Source organism: Apis cerana, linkage group LG12, assembly GCF_029169275.1.
Source record: "Apis cerana isolate GH-2021 linkage group LG12, AcerK_1.0, whole genome shotgun sequence".
Classification (NCBI taxonomy): Eukaryota; Metazoa; Arthropoda; class Insecta; order Hymenoptera; family Apidae; genus Apis; species Apis cerana.
In genome coordinates, this window is record NC_083863.1 from 5,541,615 (window position 1) to 5,563,610 (window position 21,996).

General features: G+C 38.1%; 1 protein-coding gene and 1 long non-coding RNA gene across 20 annotated transcripts in view; one reads left to right on the top strand and one right to left on the bottom strand.

The window, feature by feature from the left end:
* The window catches only part of LOC107995510 (disks large homolog 4), a 394,817-nt gene that overhangs the window by 181,854 nt on the left and 190,967 nt on the right, over positions 1 to 21,996 (bottom strand). For 15 of the 18 annotated variants that reach the window (XM_017053066.3, XM_062082707.1, XM_062082704.1 and 12 more), the window contains one exon: positions 17,566 to 17,739. In XM_017053066.3, coding sequence (XP_016908555.2) covers positions 17,566 to 17,739 — 174 coding nt within the window. Of the gene's footprint in view, positions 1 to 17,565; positions 17,740 to 17,845; positions 18,032 to 19,581; positions 21,542 to 21,996 lie in introns of those variants that run through there. The other 3 variants (XM_062082709.1, XM_017053073.3, XM_062082708.1) reach the window with 3 other exon arrangements.
* Positions 1 to 21,996, top strand: part of LOC107995515 (uncharacterized) — a 119,439-nt gene that overhangs the window by 56,324 nt on the left and 41,119 nt on the right. The gene's annotated exons all lie outside the window — the stretch shown is intronic.

Consider the following 21,996-nt stretch of genomic DNA (forward strand, 5'->3'; position numbering starts at 1 on the left):
TAAATACCCAAAGATGAAGAAAAGGAGAATCAAACTAGACGCTAGAAAATAATAGACTATAATCCATAATAATATTTTCCCAAAAATCATTCGCCATCCAAAGAACGTATCATCTCGTCGCATTTAACTCGACGACATTTATCGTCGCGTTAAGAGATGTTTCTCTCGCGTCATTGTGAAATCCAATCCTCGTCCAGTAATTTCCATAAGCGTCGCTCGCGTGGAAGGAAGTGGGCGCGACGGACGTCTGTATGTATAATTAGCTGGATCGCGGATACAATAGGAGAACCATAGCTCGAGAACGCGTTCGAGTACACGGGGTGGAATCGAATTGTTCCACGATTGCGGGAGGAAACGGTTGAAGACCTGCGCCACGCTCGAGCGAACTAACGAGACTACGATGCGCGACGCTGGAAATCGCGAGGCAGGACTAATTTCCATTAAGCGGAGTGCCGTCGTCAGTCGACGTGCCGCCCTTTTAATTAGCGGCGAGGGCCATAAGCGGCGCTAACTTACGTACCAAGGGGGGTCAATTGGCTCTTGTTGGTTCGTGGGGAGATAGTTGCGAATTATGGTCGATTTGCGAACGATTCGTTCGTTGATTATCGACATCGGGGTTCGATCGATCCGTTCTTATTCACCTTTTTTACATCGAGATGAAATGTGTTTGAACGAGATGTTGAATGTTTGAAGATCAACAGGTTAAATTGGAGAGGATGAGAGTTGATTAACCCTTCTCTATTTTTATTAGTTGGCGGGGAAAATATTTTCGCGTGGATTATTAAAGTTCGTTCAAAAGTTACCCGGAAATTAATCTTGAATTAATCTCATTGAAGAGATTTCTGGGGAGAGATTTGTAAGTAAATTATGTGAATTAATAATATAGATGGAAAGTATAGATAGACGTGTGTGTGTTAGACACAGTGGGATATAAAAACTCACAACTGATTCTTAACTATAAGATTATAAAATTGTGACGAAAATTTGTGCATAATTCAACAAAAATAGCGGACATTGGACAAAGAAGTTGAATATAAAGTACTTGTCATAATTCTCGAAATCAAAGGATGAACATTGGAACGTCGTTGTCATCCAGTTATTACATCAAACGTTCGCATTGCGGCTGCCAAGAAGAACGAGAGATCAAAGGACTCGAAAGCAGACTTCAATCTTCGGTCTAAAAAGTTCCGGGAAGAATATGTCGGCCCGTTTCTGAAGACACGAATTGGTCGACGACGGTGCTGATTACAGCGAAAAAAAGACACTCCTTTCTGTTTACAATTTTCGGAGTGGAAAGTAATCGACGGCTCTTTCTGAAATTGCTAGAGCAAGCTTCGAAACCTACCAATCGACACGATCGTTTTAATCACTTATTGCAGTAAGAAATCGTGAATCGTTCGTCGCGAAAATCGTGAAAATTGGCACGATTTCCTGTAAACGACATCGTTTGCTATTATCTATTGCTATTATTGCTTATTTCATTCTTGAAATGGATAAAATTCTGGGCGAAGGACACATTTGGATTTATTCAGGATATGATTCGTGATTCGAAAATTTTCAAGGAACACGATCAATTCTGAAGATTAAAAAAAGTTTTTTTAGTTTTAATATCGTCGATAATATAATGATATTTTAGTAAGAAATATTTCTTTGAAGATTTTAATCGTTATATCGTGTTCAAATAATTTTTATAATTATATCGAAGAAGCAGAGGAAGAAGAAGTAATCTCAAAAGCTGATTGAAACATGGAACTTTTCTTAAAGAGGTATCATATACCAGATTAAAAGTTTACGAAAACAAGAAAACAGTTTGAATTAATTGAATAAACTCATTTCAAACAAATTTTCAATTCAATCGTAGTTGACTCTTGCAAGTTTCAACGTTTCATCATTAAACTTTTCAACCACGACAACGAAAATATTAATTATTTCACCTGTGAAGACCGGCGTCACCGACTGTTGCTGAAACTTATTCCGAGCACGATGTTGCAAAAGTTTCGCGATTGGAATATAATTTAAAGTCGTCAACTTTTCCTTTGAACCTCACAACATGCAAACAAAGATTAAAAAATTTCACTTCCTGCGTTTGACTAGAAATATCTCGGCTGTTTGAGGTATGCCACGTATAATAATTCGAAGCTCTTCAAACTTTCTTTCGAGATCTCGAAATTTCGAAGAATTTTAATTGCACCAGCTTGAAATAGACAACGCAGAGTGACAACAATCCTGGTAGCAAGAACGAGCAAGTGTTTCTTCGAGGGTAAAGAAACAACTTCGATTTTAATACTATCGTCCCGTAGCCCGAGGCCGTTCAAACTTGAAAGGTTGTTCTGTAAAAAAAAAAAAAAAAAGTTGAAACGGTTCTAGTTGTCGAAGTCTAGTTGGATCGAAGAAGAGTGGAATTTTCCGCCAGAGCCCAAAGCGTTCTGAGAACATCTGATCGTTCCCTCGCAGAGACACGATGATCTCCGCCAAATGATGTTCTCGTTCGTGTTCTTGCTCGATCGTGCTATTAATTTGAAACAAGTTGAATATTCATGGTGTGCTGCCCATTAATTAAATCTGAGATCGATGCTTGTCACTGTTTCTCGAGCCTTTCGACTGCGCATTGTTTCAAAAGCTTATTGAGATACGCTATATGAGAGAGAATAATGCGGAAATCAATTTGTTGAACGAGTATCATTACTTGTTTGAATGATTGAAGTAACGTTTCATATACCGATTCGACACGAATCTACTATTTCGAAAGAATATATGAGAAAAGGATATTTTAAATTATTTAAAATTTTCATTTCTGGTTTGAAGAAAAATTATCATTAAAAACTTTCCTTCTTAACGGGAGGAAAAGAAAAAGTTATATAAAAAGTTGTATTTAATTTGTTGTAACAACGTTCAATTTCTGATTCACTGTCGTGAAACAGATTGGATAATAATAATCCGTACGTACAATTATGAACGAGGTTATTAACGAGGAGATAAAATGATTAACGGGCAAAGCTTTACGTCCCGTTCGACGGGAAGAGGAAGTGAACGCATCCTGTCATTTCGTACTGCGTTACGTTTAATTACTATGTCACGTTAATTCCACGATGCGAGCTCATTCGTTATTGCCGACCATCGAGCACTGCAACTCGAGCACTGCGCGAATGAACGGCTTAACGATAAAGAGGCCGCCTATTAAAACTGAAAGGCTACTTGAATTGAACCTGTTATCGTTCATTATCGTGATTCTAGCTGGGTGCACGACGGGTGGGCGACGATCGGATCCAGCGCATCGTAAATCGCGCATCAATCCGTGCCTATACGCTCGAAAGAGTGCACGCGTTTCACCGAATTAACGTCGCGTTAATTGGCGAACGTTGTCAATTAACAAGCGGAGCAATGAGTAGCATCGAGCCGACGGAATTGGGTTAATTGTTTTTGGTTAATGAACAGGAAATTCGATCGGTTTAGATCGTATATTCTTTCCCCTTTTTTTCCAGTGAAAAATTCATTTTTATTTAAGCCGTTTTGTTAGAGAGAGACACGTAATTTTGTTACGTTAGTAAATCCAGTTTAATTGATTGTTGTTCGAGAAATGACAAAGAGAGAGAGAGATTATCGAATGGACAAGTATTTGAAATATTCTTTGAAATTATTTTTAATTTATAATTTATAAATTATATTTGAAGAGTTTGGAAATTGAGAGATGGAATAAAAATACATTTCAAAGAATAAAATTGATGTGACTTTTCTTTTTTTTTTTTTAAAAGGTATCGAATTAACTTACAGATAAATAAATGCAAAGTTTACGGATGTTTTTATGGAAAAGTAATCACAGTCGAACAATTATAGATTCTCTAACTCAAATACCTAGGTATTTTCTTTTCCTCGATTCTTTTAACTTTCTTGCTAACTTTTGTTTCCATTACTATTTTTCTTCCATTTCTTTCGCTTCCCTTCATATATAGATCCAACGAAATTAGAGCGACCAAATGTAACCCATAAATACTCTGCGTCGCAACTCACATTATCCTATTGCTTTCGTTGTTAATGTAATAAACGATACGGTGTACAAAGTACAATTTCTGAATGCTCAAAACGATTTACACCTGTTCGTGTAATTCCCTTAATGGTTTCTCGCAATCTACCGATTATTGTCGAGCATATCATCTGTTTTAAATATTTCGCAATATTTTATTTAAAAAGAAAATTATCATAAATAACTTCTATCATTTATATTCGATCGTCGGTAAAAAAAATTCGAATAAAATTTCGTCCAGATAAATCCCATCTATGAATAGAAAAATAAAAAAAATATGGCGAATAAATTCGAAAAGACGCGTCCCACTGCTCTACTTCTATTCCCTTATCGAAAGTACGAAAAAAGATCATCGAAAATAGATTATCTCCCATTTAGATCTCTAAATAGACGCGTTCCACCTCGTTTTCAATTCGATTCTCGATCATTTAAACCAGTGAACGGGCTTTCTTCAAATCTAGAAAGAAATGCGTTTCCCCTTTCCTCCCGATTATTCTCGATTATTCGAAATCATCCCCCTCTGTCATCAGTTGCCGAAATAGATTTATGACCGTTCGAACGCAACGGCCAGGATCATTATTCGAGACGAGATATATTCGAGGATCGCGCATATTCCTAGCTGTCGATAAATTCGCACGTTCGCCTAGAAATCTGAGACTCGCAGCTTAGCTTGACAAGCCGTGGAACGCGATCGATATCTGCAGGAACGACAAGCTTCGCCGGCCCGGCCGAATTCGAAGCTGTCGTCATATCGTTAGAACGCGATCGGCATAATTTTCGCGCCAGTTCCCCGATCTGTCTACGCGCGCGTGTGCATTGGAAACGAGATTGTTCGTTGTCGAAGAAACGAAAAAAAGAGCGCGTTTCGTGTGGCTAAGCGTATCGGATCGAAATTGAAGAAAGAGCGAGTTGAAAGGTACGTTTATCTTCCTCGCGTGAGATGGATGGAATATGATTTTTCGTGAGAGAAGATTTTACGGGATTACGTACCTATCTCTTCGTGTGCTTTTCGTTCATTGGAGGAACATGGATAGAAAGGAAGAAATTTAAATTAGATTTGGAAACAGATTAAAGAGAGTTATTACCTCGCAAGAATTCTTAATTTGCTCGTTTCAACTCTCGAAATGTGATTTTACGTTTCGAAATATCAGTGAATTTGTAATGTGTAAGATTGGAAAAAGGAATGAAAAAAATGGCTTGCTTAGAAATTTAGAAGTTCGAAGTCTTGCAATTTGAAAATTAATATTTTTTTTTATACGCAGGTAATCATAGAAGATAATCGTGCAATTGAGAGTGTTTTCCCACTGTATACACAAGTTATCAATTACCATACGAAAAGCATTAGTAATTCACGTTAAGAGAAACTAATTTAATCGACAGAATTCGATTGCATTGTAGAATTTCCCTTCTATTAAATGGAATTCTAGATTACTGTTTAGTAATCCAAATGGGTCCAAAGAATTTTAAGATCGATCAGTCCGTTGCAAGTGGATCGAGTCGATCGGTTAAGGAAATAACTTTTACTGTTTATATTCCGCGGAGGAATCGATAAAATGCATGAATTATGCAATCGAACGTTTTCTTTGACTCGTATCAAATAAAAGTCAACATTAGATGGCGAATGTCAAGATAACTGCTTCTTAAGCGGACATAAAAATTGCACTGCACGCGATGCACGTAATGTGCCGCGTGCTGGCCACGAGAAACGTATTGCAAAAGGGACGATTGCATATCAATGTATTGTCGTGGTGTCGAAGGAAAATTAACAACTTTAACGTAAAACTTTGCTCGAAATTACCAGAGGCAAAATGAATCACGCAAAATATACTTCCAATCTTATAAATTTAATCGAAACCGAATTTCATCTATAATTATTTTCAACTTATTACTTATTTTCAACCATTCATCGAACGATATATCGAGATATTAGATTCTAAATGATTGCTTATACGACGAATACGACGAATATTTAAAAATTGTACCATCTTTACTACACACGATTTGTTGCTACGAATAATTTGATATTCGATTAGATTTGAAATATCGCGAAATAATGAATCACGAATGTATCAGATGGAATTTTATCGTAGTGCAAATTGTTTGCAAATATTTCTCCAAAGATCGTTTATATTCCACACGATTAATGTCGACCTACGTAAGAAATCGTTCTCGTTTTAATAAACATGGTCGTGGAACGTAAACCGTTTACGCACCAGGGTCGCAGACTCGATGCACGAGGGAAAGGCGGATTACAAGCGTAAACCGCGCGCCTCGTGTACACAGAGAAGAGTTGGATTGTTGGAATAACGTCACGTTGCGCTTGAATTTCCGTAGAACAGCTGCAGCCACGAAAAGTTGTGCGCTGACGGATAAATATCGCCGATAAATACGTTCTTAGAACGCATATCGTTAAAACTTGAAGAACAAAATACGAATTGATTAAACCGATAACGGAAGCGGTACAATAATCTTCTAAACAACGATTGCAAAAGAGAATATCATGATTTCCTCGAGATTTCCTTCAACTAAATCCTCTTATCAATATTCGATTCGTGTCTACCTTGTCAACTAAAAAAAAGGTTGATTACGATCATTTGCGTAACAGAAACGAAACGCAAATTTCCTTCAAAAAAAGTTTGAACATCTACAACTTTCGAGTATCTCGAACAAATTTTAATAAAGGCGAAACGATCGCAGAATCGTTCGAAAAGTTTTCGAAGATGAGTTCGAAATGGAGAAGAAAAAAAAAAAGAACGCGGGGACGCACGGTGGCCGCGAACACTGACCTGTGTCACTGCGCTCGATTCATTTCTGTGCGCCACTCCACGAGTCATATCTTCGAACCGCATCGTATTTTTCAAACCCGAATAAATCGTATTTCCCTTTCCGCGTATCACAAACGGAATCACCAATGCTCCATATTTCCATATTTTTCAACAACCATTCGACGTATTATTTACTCGACGTGTTAACAAAAACAGATCGTCGCATAAGAAAAAAAAAAAAAAAAGGAAAAGACCTCGTTATCACTCGGAACGAACGGGAACGATAGGAAAGTTAATAAACGCTCTCGACAATCCTTCCACGAGCAACGACCTGCGTCATTGCACACTGTACTTGGCACAGTTACAGCTTTCGAGCACACACGAGAGATGCGTCACGCTCCCAAGTACAAAGACCACCATGTATCGACTGTTGCATTCGATTACATCAAACCCTAACCTCCTTAACACGTACTGCGACGATAATACCGAGTCGAATCGGAGCAACAAAACGAATAACCACCAACAGCCCCCCATTACCGATTCTCCTCGCATCCATTCCATCCATTCCCGACGAATCAATCCACTCTCGAGCCCACGTTATTATCGCGTCACCAAATGCGTCAGACAACCGCCAGTACGGTGAACAAATCTCTATTCGCGTTTTGCTTCACCTCTCAACATCCTCGTATCCGCAGCTTGCAGGTGAAAACTCGACAGACCTAACCTTCGTGGTGTCCGCGCGTGTCAAGGTGACCGGCACGACCGGGTTAAGACGCGGCGAGCCACCGTGGACTCGCGATACGAATACGTCGCATTCGAACCGTGAATGAGGATCATCCTCGACGCGGCCGGGAACGCGAGCTTTAATCAGCACCAGCTCGCGGGAGCGGCGTAGTCGCGAGCACTGACCTACGTCACTGGGCGCACTTGGCACACTACTGAGCGCGCCGCTCCTCGTGTACGTACGTGTGTTTCCGTGTACGCGCTCCACCTCCTCTTACCCTCTCTCTCTCCGTCCTCTTTCGCCCTCGCCCGCACCCCCGCCTCGCGCTCTCTCTCTCGCTCCCCCTTTCTCCCGGTCTTTCTACCGCCGCGCTCTTTCCTCCCTTCCTTCCGCGCTCGTCTGTAGCCGGTCACACCGATGGCAGCGGGGTGAACTGCACCGCCACCTCGTGAAAATTGCATTCACCCTGGCGTCGCGCGATCATACCACCTCGCCTACCCCTCTCATCCCCCGAATCCCACGGAATTCCACGATTCTCGTTCTCGAATGGATGGATTTCTTCTTGGAGGATGGATTGGAAGGGGTTATTTGCACGATGGGCTGATTATCGAAGGATTATACGAATGTTGTGCAAGTGTGTCCGTGTGGAAGACAAAGCTTATGCGCCAAGAAGTGGATTACCGTGTTTGGGAATTTTCGTTGGGAAGATTAGTTTAGAGGAATTTAGAAACACGACAGATTTTTACACAAGTATTTGCTGGATTTGAAGGTATTTTTATTCGAAATGAAAGTGCTAGAAGGTTTAAAGTGATCGCGGTTCAATCGATCGGATACACGGATTCTTGGAGATATTCGAGTATCTATCGAAGAGGAAGAATTCCTGTGATTTTCTTTCGTTTCGACGAATGAAAAGAATTTTATGGAACACGTTTTTTAATACGTATGTTTTTTAATAGATATTAGTGGGAAGCGATTTTTAAATAAGTCGTAGAATTTTCCAAAGATTTTTAGAGCAGCTCAAAATTCGAGGAACGAAAGTTCTATTTGAAAATTGCTCAAGAGATTAATATTACGTATTAGATACAACGGTATACCAGGATACAAAGTGCTTCTACTTTTCCCTGTTTTCTGTCTAAAACGATTCCTTGGTTCAAGGTTTCTCTACCAACGACTGACGTCACGGATGACCCTTTCTTTCTCGTTCGAACAGTACACCATCAAACAAACTTACCAAACTTACGTTTCCATCGAATAACTCCCATTATTCTGTCGAAAATCGATCTCGCTCACGGCTAACGCGATTCACATTCTGTTCGAAATTACGCCTCGTGGATCAGTCTTAAACGATCGTATCGAAGAGTAACCTCGCGATTGTCTGGCCCGATAACAAGCCCGAAGAGCCACGAGGTAAACAACGATCGACGGGGAAAATTTCTTCTTTGAATGGACGAATGGCTCGCAATCGATATTCGCGAAACAATGCGTCCTCGGTTTTTCCCAATCGAGAAAGCACCGCATCGACGATCGCCGCGCCAAGGAGGAGAGATCGTGTCGGCGAATCGATACGGCCGGAGGCGAATTGCAGTGTCTGCGACCACTTTCTGAAAGCTGTAAATAAAAAAAGATGGAAAGGGAGGAAAAAGTGGCGCGGGAGGTTTAATTAAAAGCAAGTCTGCTGTGCAGAGGGAGGAGGAGGACGGGTCAGGAACAATGGCGGCCATTGTGTCGCGAGGTATTTAACAGGTTTTCCAGTGCGGTGGCCGCCGTTTTCCATTCGATCCATTTCTTCGAGCAAGAATAGAGCCCTCCTGGAATAAAATAGGGAAACTGTTGTCCGCCGGCCAGTTTATTTCGAAGGTGGATCGCCGCGATTCGATCGTGTTCCAACACGCTGAACAACACTCTTGGCTTCGCTTTTAGACTTTCGATCGAATATCGAGCCGTTTTATCTATTATCAAACTATGGAGGAAATCTCATTCACCTCGCGAAGCTTCGTCGAGCACATGCACTCGAGTCTATCTATCTGCTATCGGATATATACATATATATATATAGCTTCAAGCGAATTTCTTTTTTCTTTTTTTCTTCTTTTTCTTTTTCACCATCCAACTACGAACAGACAGAGTATCGAATAATAATTACGTCAACGGGGGAATGATGTGCTCGACGTTTGCTCGACGTTATGATTTCTCTTTATTCGCGGATTGAAAAGGATAAAAAAAGAATAAAAAGCGATGTAAATAGATAAGTAAACACGTACAATGGATAAAAGAGATGGAAGAAATGTTAGAGAGATTGCGAAGAGTGTTTATTAATTGACTTTTTTTATTGGAAAAGTCGATAGATTCGTAGATGATCATAGTTTGATCGATTCGAATGCCGCAAATTTTCATTTCATTGGATACATTTGTTTGTAATGAAAATTTTTTTGCAGATGACACGTCTACATTTAAAAAAAGAAACCAATTCGTTGAAATAAAACAATATAACAATATCGAACAAAGCGAACTTTTGTCAAATCTCACTCTCAGAAGCCGGAATAAAAATTCGGAAAAAGAACGGATAAAATCAGGAAGCGCAAAATGCTCGATGATTGACGACCGTAAAAACGGTTTGCGTTTGCCAACAGAGTCCCTTGGCGTGGTTGGATAAAAGGAATCAAACGAACGACCGCGACGTTTTAACATTTCGTCGGTTGTGCATTATGGTAATGCACCGGGAGACAAGGGTGTAACGAGCGAGAAATTCCTCGCTCGCGGGGTAAGAAGCCTTTCTCGACGAATGAAAAGGAAAAGTTGGGGCACAGCGGTACGGATCTTTCAAGGAAATGAACGGAAGAAGGTGTATCTTGGTCTACAGTCGTTTCCAGAAAGATGCATGAAATATGAGCGTTGACAAGAGTTTACAAGCCGATACTTGGTTCGTTTTTCCGCGTCGACTGTATCAAATGTCCTCTGTGAAAGAACAGACGACTGCAAGTTTTGAAAGGAAGCTTTAATTTTCGTATAAATATCTTCGAGCTACGAAATAATAATATCTTGTACGTTTTAGAAAGGAAATATTGCATCACTACTTGCAGTAGTTAAAGACGATGCAAGTAACTGTTCATCGGTTCATCCATATTTCTAAATTCTGTCTTAATTAAATTGCGGATTACTTATTGCAAGATCAAATTTTATGAATATACCGCGGAAATGGAATTTATGCGGATGTTTGTTTTACTTTGCAAATATATTATATTCGTGTTTGCATATTTCTGAGGAAATTAATAACTCATACTTCGGTATGTAAAATCTTTTTATATACACAAGTTTATCATTCAATTATCGGTATTCCATTTAAATACCTTTTTAAGAATAATTTTTTCTCGTCGGCGTGGAACGTAACGTAATTAGAAAAAGTTAAAAGCGAAAGACTAATTATACTTGAATCCAAATATAAACTGCACTCTACTAAAAATTTCTCTCTCATGAATATCGATCAATCGATAAAGAAACAACGTACAAAAAGAAAAAAAGAAAAAAGTAGAAATTCTACGAATATTTATCGAAGCACAATGATCTCTCTGACTAGTAAAACTCATACACGAAAGGCAGTTTTTTTGCAAACGACTAAAAGTTTCTCGCGTGATGTTACGTGGGGATGGATAACGAGAAGGGGATTTGCAAGAATGACTCACGTTAGTTTCTTACGAGTCACGCCAGAAAGTCGCAACATAAAGTACAAAATAGTACGGGAAACACCGATTTGGACGCATTCGTATCACGATATCGAACAGGTAGAGACCGGTTTCCTGGTTCTTCGTGCACGAATCACGCGTGTCGCGAACCACCTGACTGCAGACCCTCACGAAGTCTCGATTGATTCTTCTGCACCACGAAAAGGGAGAATAGCTTCGACCTTTTGGCGTAAGTGGGTAGAATGACGTAGAACGATGTTTAGAAATGTTTTCAGAAAGTGAATTTTAATCTAGCGAATGTAGAACTCGTTTACTTGATTATTGATATAGAACTTTGTATAATTGCTTCTTTTTTTAAATTTTTTTTTTTTATTAGTAATTTTACGTACCAATTGAAACGTACGAGAATGATGAAAATACGAAACGTTCGCTCTCCATTGACCTGGTTCTCGAATTACAATCGTTCTTTTTCGTTTCGATAATTCTCATTAAATATCGAGATGAAATATTTGAATCAATCCACTGCTAAATATTCTATATACAATTTTTCATGATATCTTTTATGCATCATATCGTTATAAATACATTACGAATTTTTATGTAGATAGAACAGGGTTTCAACATTTTAACGTAATACGATCAAAATCAGTAATTTTTTTACGTACAGTAATTTGCATTATGATATGTAACAATAATTTTATCGAGGTTTTTTTTATCGTAAATTTGTGTTATCTGAAAAAAATTAAATTCTACGTAACGAGATATATATATATATATATATATATTCGGATAATATTTAAATTTTTTACTTAATTTAATGATTTAGTTATTTTATACATATTTCTTATATACTCTTTGTTACGAAAACTATTTATACTTGTCGTTCATGTAAAATATCGCGAAATGTATAAAAAAAACGATATATTTGCATAAAAAATCGCAGTCCAGTTATAAAACAAAATTGCATTGAACCGAGAATAAGATTTTAATTATCGATTAAAGTTCGAAGATAAAAAAATCTTTCGCATCATTGATCAAACATTTCCGCGCGAGACGTCATTCGGTCGTTCATAATAAACGGATAAAGTAAATATCTTCGAAGACCCGGCAAATCCTGGTTTATCCACGATGTGTATAGGCGAAACCGAAGCTTTAAAAGGTATTCGCATTGTGTTCACAGTGGTGTCTATGTCGCAGACTTTATCCATGAAGCCAACACGCAGCCTATGCCGAAGGTAATTCGTGAACCGAGCAAATCGTGATTAGATTACAAGTTGAAACGTAGCGTGGCAGGCTTGCCAATTAAATCCCGGAACGTTGCCAGAGTTCTCTAATAAAATAGTAGATATACAGGAAAACGGCGGTAATCTACGATCGAAACGAGACATCGCCGAATGATAACCGAATATCAAATCTGTTGAATCTTGTCTTTCATTAATCTATTTCAAACTCGAGCCCTAAATTTCTTCATTCAAGATTTATTTCTAACGTAATAAGAAATTATTTATTTACCGAGAAGCAAAAATTGAATTATCAAGTAAGAAATCAAAAATTGTTATTATCTAATAATTTTTTAACTTAATAAACTTAAACAATTTTTTCGATAAAATCCAGATTTCATAACAGTTGAAGAACAACTTTCGTCCGCCATTATATTAAATATTATATTTTATTTTAATAACATTATTATAATGGAATCAAATGATGAATGGCAAAAATGAAAATTTCTATTTGCGTTATTTCGCAACAACAATCATTTATTTCCGTCAAGATCCTGTTGTGCAATTAATCTTTGTTATTAACAGTACAGTGCAAACTTTATGCACGCTTCCGTATTCAACAGTGATTTACAACTTTTTAAAATAAATTAATTCAACGCGGCAGCAAAGATGGAGAGAAATCCCCGGTGATATTTTTGATGAAATTAAAAAATCATTTGCGAAAAATCCGAAATGGCAATTGCCATTTCAACTGATGACTTCATCCCTCACATTTGACATTTTTTTTCTTTATAACGCGATCGTATACCCGATATGCATCGTCATAAAACATTTACATTCGCTCGCATTAAATATATTAGGAAAAAAAAAAAATAAAAAAAGAAACAAAAGAGTAATATTTTATAGTCTCTGATAACTACAATCGCAAGATTTGATCGTGGATTAGAAGATAATGGGTCGGGACTTCCGTGTTTTCTTCAACACGCTTCATTTCAGACTGCAATTCATAAGAGAGTATACACGAGAGCGATACGTATCGGGCGCATTAACGGTCGAGCCACGTTCTACGATCGCATCTTGCGTCTACGTGCATCATCCTTTAGCGCGCATTAAACGCGATCAAGCAACGGTTACGTGTACGAACGCAATTTATGCGCGAGAGGCTGGCTACGTTCTAGGCGTTATATCATCGGTGACAGGGTCCGAGCTAGGCTCGTGTACTCGCCGTGTGTAAATAATAAGCGAAATAAGAGGAAGTGTGTAACACCAGGTGGAATGCCGCCGAAACACGCATCGGTTGAAAGTTAGAAATGGTATATCAGGTTTTCAAACTAGGTTTCCTGGCCAAGTGCATCTGTTTTTGGAAATTATGAATCGTTGAAGCGTGTGTGTGTAAATTATTATTTTTTTCTTCTTCTTCGAAATTTAGGCATCCCTTGCTAATTTTCGAAAGTCCAGAAAATCTTATGTGGACAAATATAGAAATTATGGATTTCAAGCGAGCAACGATTTGTGAACAATATTATAATGGAAAGATAACAGAAATCTTTTTATCATATACGATAGGAAAAGTGTATACATTTCTAATAAATAATTGGCGAGTGATTTTCTGTTGGATAAAAATAATTTTATCGAGAATGAAATTTCGTTATTTTTAATATCCACCGATAAATTTCCATTGAAAAGTTCTCTTCGTTACATTAAGCGCAAATAACCGAAATATTTCTCATCCCGTTAAACGAAATATCCCGTATTATCGTATAAAACGTACACATATACGCGCACAATGGGGATATTTCAAGCAAACTTTCCACGAGACGAATAATTAAAGTAAATATCACGATCGAGTGGAATATCACAAAAGCGTGGCGTGCACTTTGCGGAGAACGGTCGAATTATGCAAGGGTGGCGGGTATCGAACCGGGCTGGCACAATTGCATCCCATCCTCGTCGCGATACATTATAGCACGAGTTTACACGCGTGGGCGGGCCGGCCAGCGCGTAATAAACGCTGAGTTGTCATCAGATACGCGGGATACGGTTTATCAGCGACCGATTAAACGATCAGAGTCGAATCAGAATTGCGCCGTGGTCGATTCGCGTGCCCGGAACCGACCTGTTCAATTATATTTTATTTATAGGGGATCTATAAAGCTAAGCGCGCGCCTGTAATTCGGCCTGTAATTCCACTCACGATAACACGAAGAAGAAGGTTAATTAATTAAATTTCTATTCTTAATTTACGCTCGGATAACGCTCAATTTATTTCCATTGTTCCTATGTATAAAATCATCGTGAAAATGCAATCGAATCGGTCCTGTTCGATATTAGAGCGAAATGGAAAAATAAAAAAAGAAGGAAAAAGAAAAACGAACAAAGTGAAACGATCCAGAAGGGAGAGACCTACTGACTCGCGAAAATAATGCCCTTCAGAACGTTCTTGCGTTCTCTCACAAAAGGATCGCGTAGAGCGAGATGGACTGGAGGAAATAAAATAGTACTAGACGGTATCTGGGTCACCTTAAAGGGCACACGCCTAGCCGAATTACCGAGGAAGAGAGAGCGAGAGAGTCTGTTCGATTGAACCCAACCCCTTCTAACTAAATCTTCCTAAGTCTGTTCCATTAACCAGTGCTTCTCCAAGCTTCGTCTCGATCTTGAAATTTCGATTATTTCGGATGATCGATTGGTCGTGTTATTTGAGATCGAGATCGGATTTGTCTTGTTAGATCCTTGTTATTAGAGTTTGATGCGAACGTATATAAGCACATCGATCTTGTCTGTTCTATCTGTTTGAACCGACGTGAGAGGAAAATGGAATCGGAGACGATAAACGAAAAAAATATCGTTTATTATTTTCGGTTCGACGATAAAAGTTCTTGTATATAGTTTTTCCTTCCCGTGCTTGGAAAGATAATAGAAATTTTTCGAACGCGGTTGACGTAAGCTTCGAAAATTGTGTGTGTATAACAGTCGAATACCGATGTAATTTATGGAGGCAAGAACATCGCGATAAATCTAAGCGGAAAAGGATCGAAAAAGAAAAGGTGAAGTCGAGCAGAAAGAAAAATACGTTTCCGTCACGAATATTATTGAATTATTGATCTGAAAATATATTGTCGATGGTGAATCCCTTTCAGCGGATGGAATTTGGATACGAAAGAGAGGCAACATACGCGGATAATAATTTGCTTTGCACAGTAAATAATGTAATCCTTGTTCAACGTAGCGAGAGATGAAAGCTACTTTTATACGTATTGGAAAAATTCCCTTTATAATTTTTCTTTCTTTCCACTTTTCTAGCGTTGTTAGGATTAAAGCAGTTGAGGACAAAAGGCAATGTGGTAGATCCAATAAGGCTTAAAATAAGCTTGGTCAGTATGGACAGAATGACAGGCAACTATAAGCAAGAGACAATATTGTATGTCCAATAAGAAACCTGTCTTGAGTCTATATTTCTCTGGTTTTACGTAGTTCTGTTTTTAACATTATCCACTGACAACAGTGGACAAAATAAAAAACCCAGAAGATTTAAATTTCAAGTTGTTATTTTATTAATTTTGTTGCCTCTAGCTTTGCCCTCAGCATTGCATGACATTTGTGTCTGTAAAAACGTCAGGCTGAGCTATATTGTTCTTTTATGATGCTTTTTTTGATGCTTCTCTTTGATGTTATTTTCTAACATTTTATTTAACATCTTATTTAAAAGTTAATGTAAATGTTATATCGCTTGATATATTCCTCAGGTATACATATTTGCACACATTTCTTTTTACTCATTAGATATTATACAAACATTCACATTTTAATATTATATACACGTTTGTCCAAGTATCATTTTTTTGACGACCTACCTGTCACTATGTTTAACCGTCAAAGTGTTTACTTCCGTTTAATTTTTTTACGTGTAATAACGATAATATTGTTGAATTTGAAACGAAAATGATTCAAATAAAAATATAATTTTATTTTACTTAAAGTTTTAAGAGTAAATTGAAATATTTAAATATAGAGGGTATATAGAAATAAATATTGCATTATGAAATCAAGAAAGAAAGAAAATAATATATATTTGATTGATTCTTTTCCATTTAATCGATTATTTGTTATCCTCAAAACAAAACACGCGAGACCTTCGATTCTTATGATACAATAACCTCGGGAATTTATGATGATTCATTTGTGTAATCAGGGTGATTCGATACGTGAATCATGTTTCAAAGTTAGCTGTACAAATAATACATAAATATCGATTAATCTATTTAAAAATTTATCATTACCTTTTTATATATTCTTCTATATTCTCACAAAATTAATACACGAAACACAGTCCAAAAAAGAGAAAAGATAAAGAACCATAAAAAAAGTAAAGAAAATATGAAAATCACAAAAAGCAAGCGGTATAAGCGATTCGTTTCATTCAGCGGTAAATCAAGGTCGTTTATTCGCGAGAAGCCACTCATCTTGTCATCGATCATTCATAACAATAAAACCATTACGATCACGCTATTCATAGCAAGTCGGAAAAGAAGATCAATAAATACGTTTCAATTTGTCAAGCCGATCCAACGATGTCTCATTAACGCCGGAGACATTCTACTTCCGATCTATATATATATATATATATATATATATATCCATCGATATCGATCGTTATACTAAAGTACCAGATCGAATTCGCGGAAAACCGACGACGAATCACGAAGCAATTGATCGAACTACATCGTCCACGTGTTTCTCGGAATATCGATCCGATAAGACAGATTTCTCTGTTATCACGGACGCGAGGATGGCGCCATCTAACGAACAGTCTTGGAAGCTAATAAATCTCCGAGTGCGCGCGCCATCTTTCGTGGGGTGGTGAAGCCAATTTAGGGGTAATAATTAAAGCGCGTTACCGATTGAGCACAGTCGGTAAGTACGTTGTGCGGTATTCGCATGCACATAGCGCATCGATTTCATTTATGCTTTCACGAAATTCAAACAGATGGCAAATCTTTCGATTCCGTCTGAGCATGCGCCGATGCACGCATATGCGGGAATATTTAATTCGATAAACCGCTTACCCCAAGTGTTCTCTTCCAGTTCGTTTTACATTTGCAATTCAATAAGGGAGGGATTTGCGATGCAATGAGATATACATGTGAAACATTACCTTGTTCAGAGTATCGTGGCTAGTTAGGATATGCTGGCTACCGTCGGGATGTAGGATACGATCGACCGAATTCGGTCTAGGAACTCCATCCAACTGGCTGGCCTCTTTCAACTGGGGTGGCGACGGCGGTGGCGGCAGCTGCTCCTCTACTCCTCCACCAGCGTAACGGGTCTTCTGTAACCCCAAAATTTCCTCGTTTAATTATTCCGCCGATCGAATTTTCAGTGAGATTCTTAAAAACAACCACCATTTTCCTTTATAGCCATTTCTAAATACTGACGTGCACACCATCGAAAATCATTCGAAACAATTTATTCCGTCGTAAGTTGGCCGATTTTGATTTAACATACGATTGCTCGTGTTCTAATTTTGCATTGGTTTGTTGTTGTTGTGATTGTTGCACTTTCACGATATCGCTCGGTCTAACTTTCGGCACGTTTAGAAAAATCATTTTTCAAAATTGTGAGAATAAATTGAAAATGAAAATGAAAGAAGAAGTGCACAACCGATAGTGAGCAAGGTTTTGACTGACGTGCCAGTATTATCGGGTTTCGATATCGATGATGTCGCCACCGAGCTAATCCTCCGCAATCCCGGATTTCGTTTCATTATCACGACCGAGCAAGGCTTCCGGATGCGACGACCGGTCGAGTGGCCAAGCACGGCATCAATGATCGAACGTTTATTGAAACCTCTCCGTTTGAAGCGGCGAATATCTTGCCATACGTGAATAAACGCCAATGTGAATGTCGTCTGTGTGGCTTTAATTCAACGAAACCTATTTAATTGCATTCTTTTCTTCTTTTCTCACCTTTTTCATGAATTCTATTGAAGTTAAATTGTTCGTAAATAAATTAATATAAATTAAAATAAATTTGGAAGAATTGAACATGAAAATATTTAATTTTTAATATCGAAATAATTAATAATCGAATAACTTAACGAGATCGTGTATATTTCGTATTCCAGATTTTTTTTTTTAGAATTTTAAAATATTTTTTACGATATTCTAAAAATCTAAAAATAAATGATCTTATGATGTTATATATTTTTTTTTAATTATATCAACGTAAATCGCAAATTTTTTCTGACATTCCGTGTGACGAATAAAACAAATCGATGCAGTTTCCGACTCAATTTACCGAGCGGTCAATTTTTCAGCGTTTAAATGCAACCATGACGATAAATGAACTCTGCGCGTGTTCATGCGCGGCTACATGGAAATGGGAGACTGGTATAAATAAACAGCGGCTTCCTGCTTTCCGAACAAATCCAGCTAAAAGCTTGTGTGAAATTTCGAAGCATATTAAATCATTAAACATCGAAACATACGAGTGATGCGATTGCGTTAAAAAAAAAAAAAAAAGAAGAAGGAGAAAAAAACACGGAAAATCATGGATGCTGGATTCGTGTTTCTATAAATTATTCCCTGTCGCGCTTTCACGTTTCAATGGTTATGGATCGAATACCCGATCCTCGTTTATTCGAGTGAATAGCCGAATTCATAATGGCGGATAATGATGGAATCAAATTTTATATATGAACCTAGAAATTTAAATCCAACACGAAATCGAACACGAAGTTAAATCCAATACGAATAGCTCATTTCGATAGGATTCAATTGTTATTCATAAGAGCTGATGTTTCATTTTCTGTACTCTTAACCTATAAAATACACGGTACAAGTTTCCTCTCTGAAGTGTCGGATTGTCGCAGATTTAATTTCTCTCAAGAGACTCGAACAAATTTTTAAATCCAATCGAGTCGTTCTTATTTGAATTTATGCTCTAATCAAATTACTAAGTTTAGAATTATAGAGAAATCAAAAGTTCAATTAAAATTTCGTTGAATTTTGGATGTTGTAGAAATAAATGTAAAATATTGTTATATATATATCTTTTTTTTTTTTTTTTTGATGTGTTTTAAGTTTGGAAGTTCGAAATTTAAAATACATTTCGTCCATGAATATTAAAAACGATAGAAGAATACAAATGGAATTTTTATCGAGAGACTTACGTGATTCCAACAGCATCCGCAAAAACTGGTCGATCGTTTCGAAGCACGCGTGACAACGTTACGATTTACGTGTTCCCCGAAATGACAGGTTCTCTTTGTTCTTCGTTTGCGTACCTTAATAGGTACGCCGTACATATAGTCGCTGAAACGACGTCGCGAATGACGCACGATAGACACCCAATCGATCATTGTGTCACTGTGTTTGATCCCGTTTTACCGTTTATTCACGTTCACTTTGCACGAGAACTTATAAATTTGTTTCTCTCCATTTTTAATCTTCGGCCAATCTTTTTCAATCCATTTTTTTCGATAAACAATTACAACATTAAATGTATATTATAATCTTTAATTATATCCAATATCGAAATAATCCTGAATCACTAAAATTCCACTTTGCAACTATTTAACTTTGTTTCGCTTCTGTTCAAGCGTGTGTGAAAAATTTAATTTTATTCCTTCCTATCATTTCACATTACACCACTATTTTCACTATGGGATTTTCGGATTTTTTTATTCGTAACGAGACACTTTAAAATTTCGACACGAGTTTTTCACAAAATCATTATATAATTATTGCTCGTAAAAGAAAAAAGAAAAAAGTCAGTAAAACAGTCTTTCCTTTCGTTTCAACGAACGTCGTTTCACGACAAATATTCGCGTTCAACTATCGGTTTGAAACACTCGTCCACGGTAAGTCTGTTTTCCTGTAGGATCGTGGAACAAACTAAGGAAAGGGTATCGGGTCGAGAGGAATCCCGATCGAAAGGAACTCGATGAAAGCTTGGTAAGAATAGGTAGGAAAGTAGTTCTCGTAAGAAGTCTCGCTTTGAGGGATGAATAGTGGCTGGTGCAGCTCTTTCGACGATCCCGCGGATGGTACGCGGCCAGATAAAGAAGTTGCGCCAAGTGAAAAATGAAATTTAAAGGCTGGCTGGGCCCCGATCGGGACGTTTGAAAGGCTCGGCGTTAATGCAAGAAAAATGTTCCGTGTATTTCTTTCGTGTAACGAGGAAATCGTTTCGAGCGTTATCGTAGAATTTGTTGTGCGAGGTGAAAGGATTATTCTCAGGTTGTGGTCGAAACACAAAAGACAATGTTTGATCCGTTTTTATTTCACGAAAGACAAGCTTGTTTTATTACAGGTACGAGGGAAAAGTTCAAAGCTTTTAAAACGTTTAAACACATTTCCAAGAATACCAAACAACATCATTAAATTGTTTACAAGAGAATATCACGAACCACGGACAAAATGGTAGCCATAGTTAAACGTTTCGACGCAATTATTCGATGCTTTTATTCGATTATGGATCCGTATCATCACGTACACGGAAGTTAAGTAAAATATATATATATAAAGAGGTTTTCCACGTTTTGAACGAAGATCACGTGCTCGATTTCACCATTGTTTTCGTTGTAGTTTGGCTTGGCTGGAAATAATGATTCCTCGAAGAGGAACGACTGACATCACCCACGGACGTCAGCTTATTTTCCTTAGCCCGAAGTTTTGAGAAACTACTGTTTCTCGGGCGTTCGTTTTATCTCAACCTCCTTAAACAACTGATCTCTCATCATAGGGTTTTTCTTCCAAGAAAAACAAGAGGTCTGGCAAGGTCGACTATTCGTGTCAATTAATGGTTCCCGATTTTCTGATTCCTGGCGCCAGTATCCACGTGTTCCTGATCTTCATTGATCAACGACCACTTCTTCGACGAAGTGATCTTCTGTTCCAACGAAGTGAATCTTCTTTCGAAAACAACACATAAATTCGCATCATCGAACAACGTAATAATTCAGAGTAGAAACTTCCACATGTTCCGCACACGTGTACGCGAATGGTAGAAGAGTATTCTACTACCATTTACCGTTCACAAAATTTCGTTTCGTCGAACACAAGAGAACAAGGGACAAATTGTTGTTGCGCCTCGATCGAGAGGAGAGAATTTACAATTGAGGGGAGAATAAAGTTGGACAGTGGAAGCAAAATTAACGAATTCGACGAAAGAGGACGGGAAGAGCCGCGACACGTCGTGTACGAACCTCGAAGGGATGGACGTCAATGTCGGCACTGGCGTTAGAGCGTCTCGACGTTGGTGGTCGCCACGTTTCGGCACTCCTACCAACGCGTCCTGATCTAATTCCGACACGCTTCTTTCCATCGAACGTTCGACTAACACGATCTTAGCACCGTTCAATCCGTGTTCAACGAGCGTGCTTTCTCGTTTGCAACCGTGACAAAGGATTAATCCCATTTTCCACGTGAATGAGCTCACGCGTGCCGCCAGACCTTTCTCAGCTTTCTGATTCTCCTCAGTTTCGATCCGTTTCACTCGATACTGTTTGGATAGCGGATTCATTCATTCACGCGACGGGCGTAAATATTCTTCTCATCTATTCGTCTCGTTCAAAATGAAATAC